This window comes from Passer montanus, unplaced genomic scaffold (assembly GCF_014805655.1).
Source record: "Passer montanus isolate IOZ18808 unplaced genomic scaffold, ASM1480565v1 scaffold1147, whole genome shotgun sequence".
NCBI lineage: Eukaryota > Metazoa > Chordata > Aves > Passeriformes > Passeridae > Passer > Passer montanus.
Genome location: NW_024358134.1, coordinates 2,310 through 3,199, shown reverse-complemented (window position 1 = coordinate 3,199; position 890 = coordinate 2,310). Strand labels below are relative to the sequence as shown.

At 70.3% G+C, this 890-nt stretch overlaps 1 protein-coding gene across 1 annotated transcript in view; it reads right to left on the bottom strand.

The window, feature by feature from the left end:
• The window catches only part of LOC120496429 (prickle planar cell polarity protein 3-like), a gene marked incomplete at both ends in the record, with an annotated part of 4,918 nt that overhangs the window by 3,120 nt on the left and 908 nt on the right, over positions 1 to 890 (bottom strand). Inside the window, one exon of the mRNA XM_039696865.1 lies at positions 303 to 416. Within this exon, the coding sequence (XP_039552799.1) occupies positions 303 to 416 (114 nt within the window). The remainder of the gene's footprint in view (positions 1 to 302; positions 417 to 890) is intronic.

Sequence of the window (890 nt, the reverse complement as noted above, 5' to 3'; positions counted from 1 at the left end):
GGATCCCCAGGACCCCCAAGACCCCCTGGATCCCCCCAGTCCCTCGAGACTCCCCAGGACCGCCCAGACCCCCAGGACCCGCAGACCCTCGAGACCTCCCGGAACCCTTAAAACCCGCGGGACCCCCAAGACCCCCAGAAGCCCCCAGGACCCCCCCTGGATCCCCCCAGTCCCTCGAGACTCCCCAGGACCGCCCAGACCCCCAGGACCCGCAGACCCTCGAGACCTCCCGGAACCCTTAAAACCCGCGGGACCCCCAAGACCCCCAGAAGCCCCCAGGACCCCCGGGACCCCCGGCTCACCTCGAGGTCGTGCGGGGGCAGCTGCCGCAGCAGCTCCCGCAGCCGGTGCCGCTCCCCGGGGCTGCGGAGCCGCGGCACCAGCGCGGGGGGGAGCAGCGAGAAGAACTGGCACACCTGGGGGGCGGGGCTTAGCGGGGCGGGGCTGAGGGGCGGGGCTTAGCAGGGAGGGCCCTTGCTGTGACATCTGGGGGCGGGGCTTTGTGGGGTGTGGCATGGGGGCGGAGCTAATAAGTGTGGGATGGGTGGGGCTTTAGATGGGTGTGGCACGAGGGGTGGGGCCTCACTGGGACACCTGCAGAGGGCGGGGCTTAGCAGGGTGGGGCAAAAGGGGCGGGGTTACAATGATTGAGGAGTTTCACGTGGTGGGCGGGGCTTGGAGGGGCGTGGCCAAGTGGCCGGGTTTGTTGGGGCAGGTGTGAGGAGCACGGGGTCACCTGTGGGGAAGGGGGCGGGGCTTAGAGGGGCGTGGCTTCACCACGGGGGTGGGGCAGGAGACCAAATCCTGCACAGGAAAATGGGGCGGGGCTTAACCAGTGGGTGGGGCCTGCAGGAGGGTGGGGCTTGGATGGGGCGGGGCTTCAGTGGGGG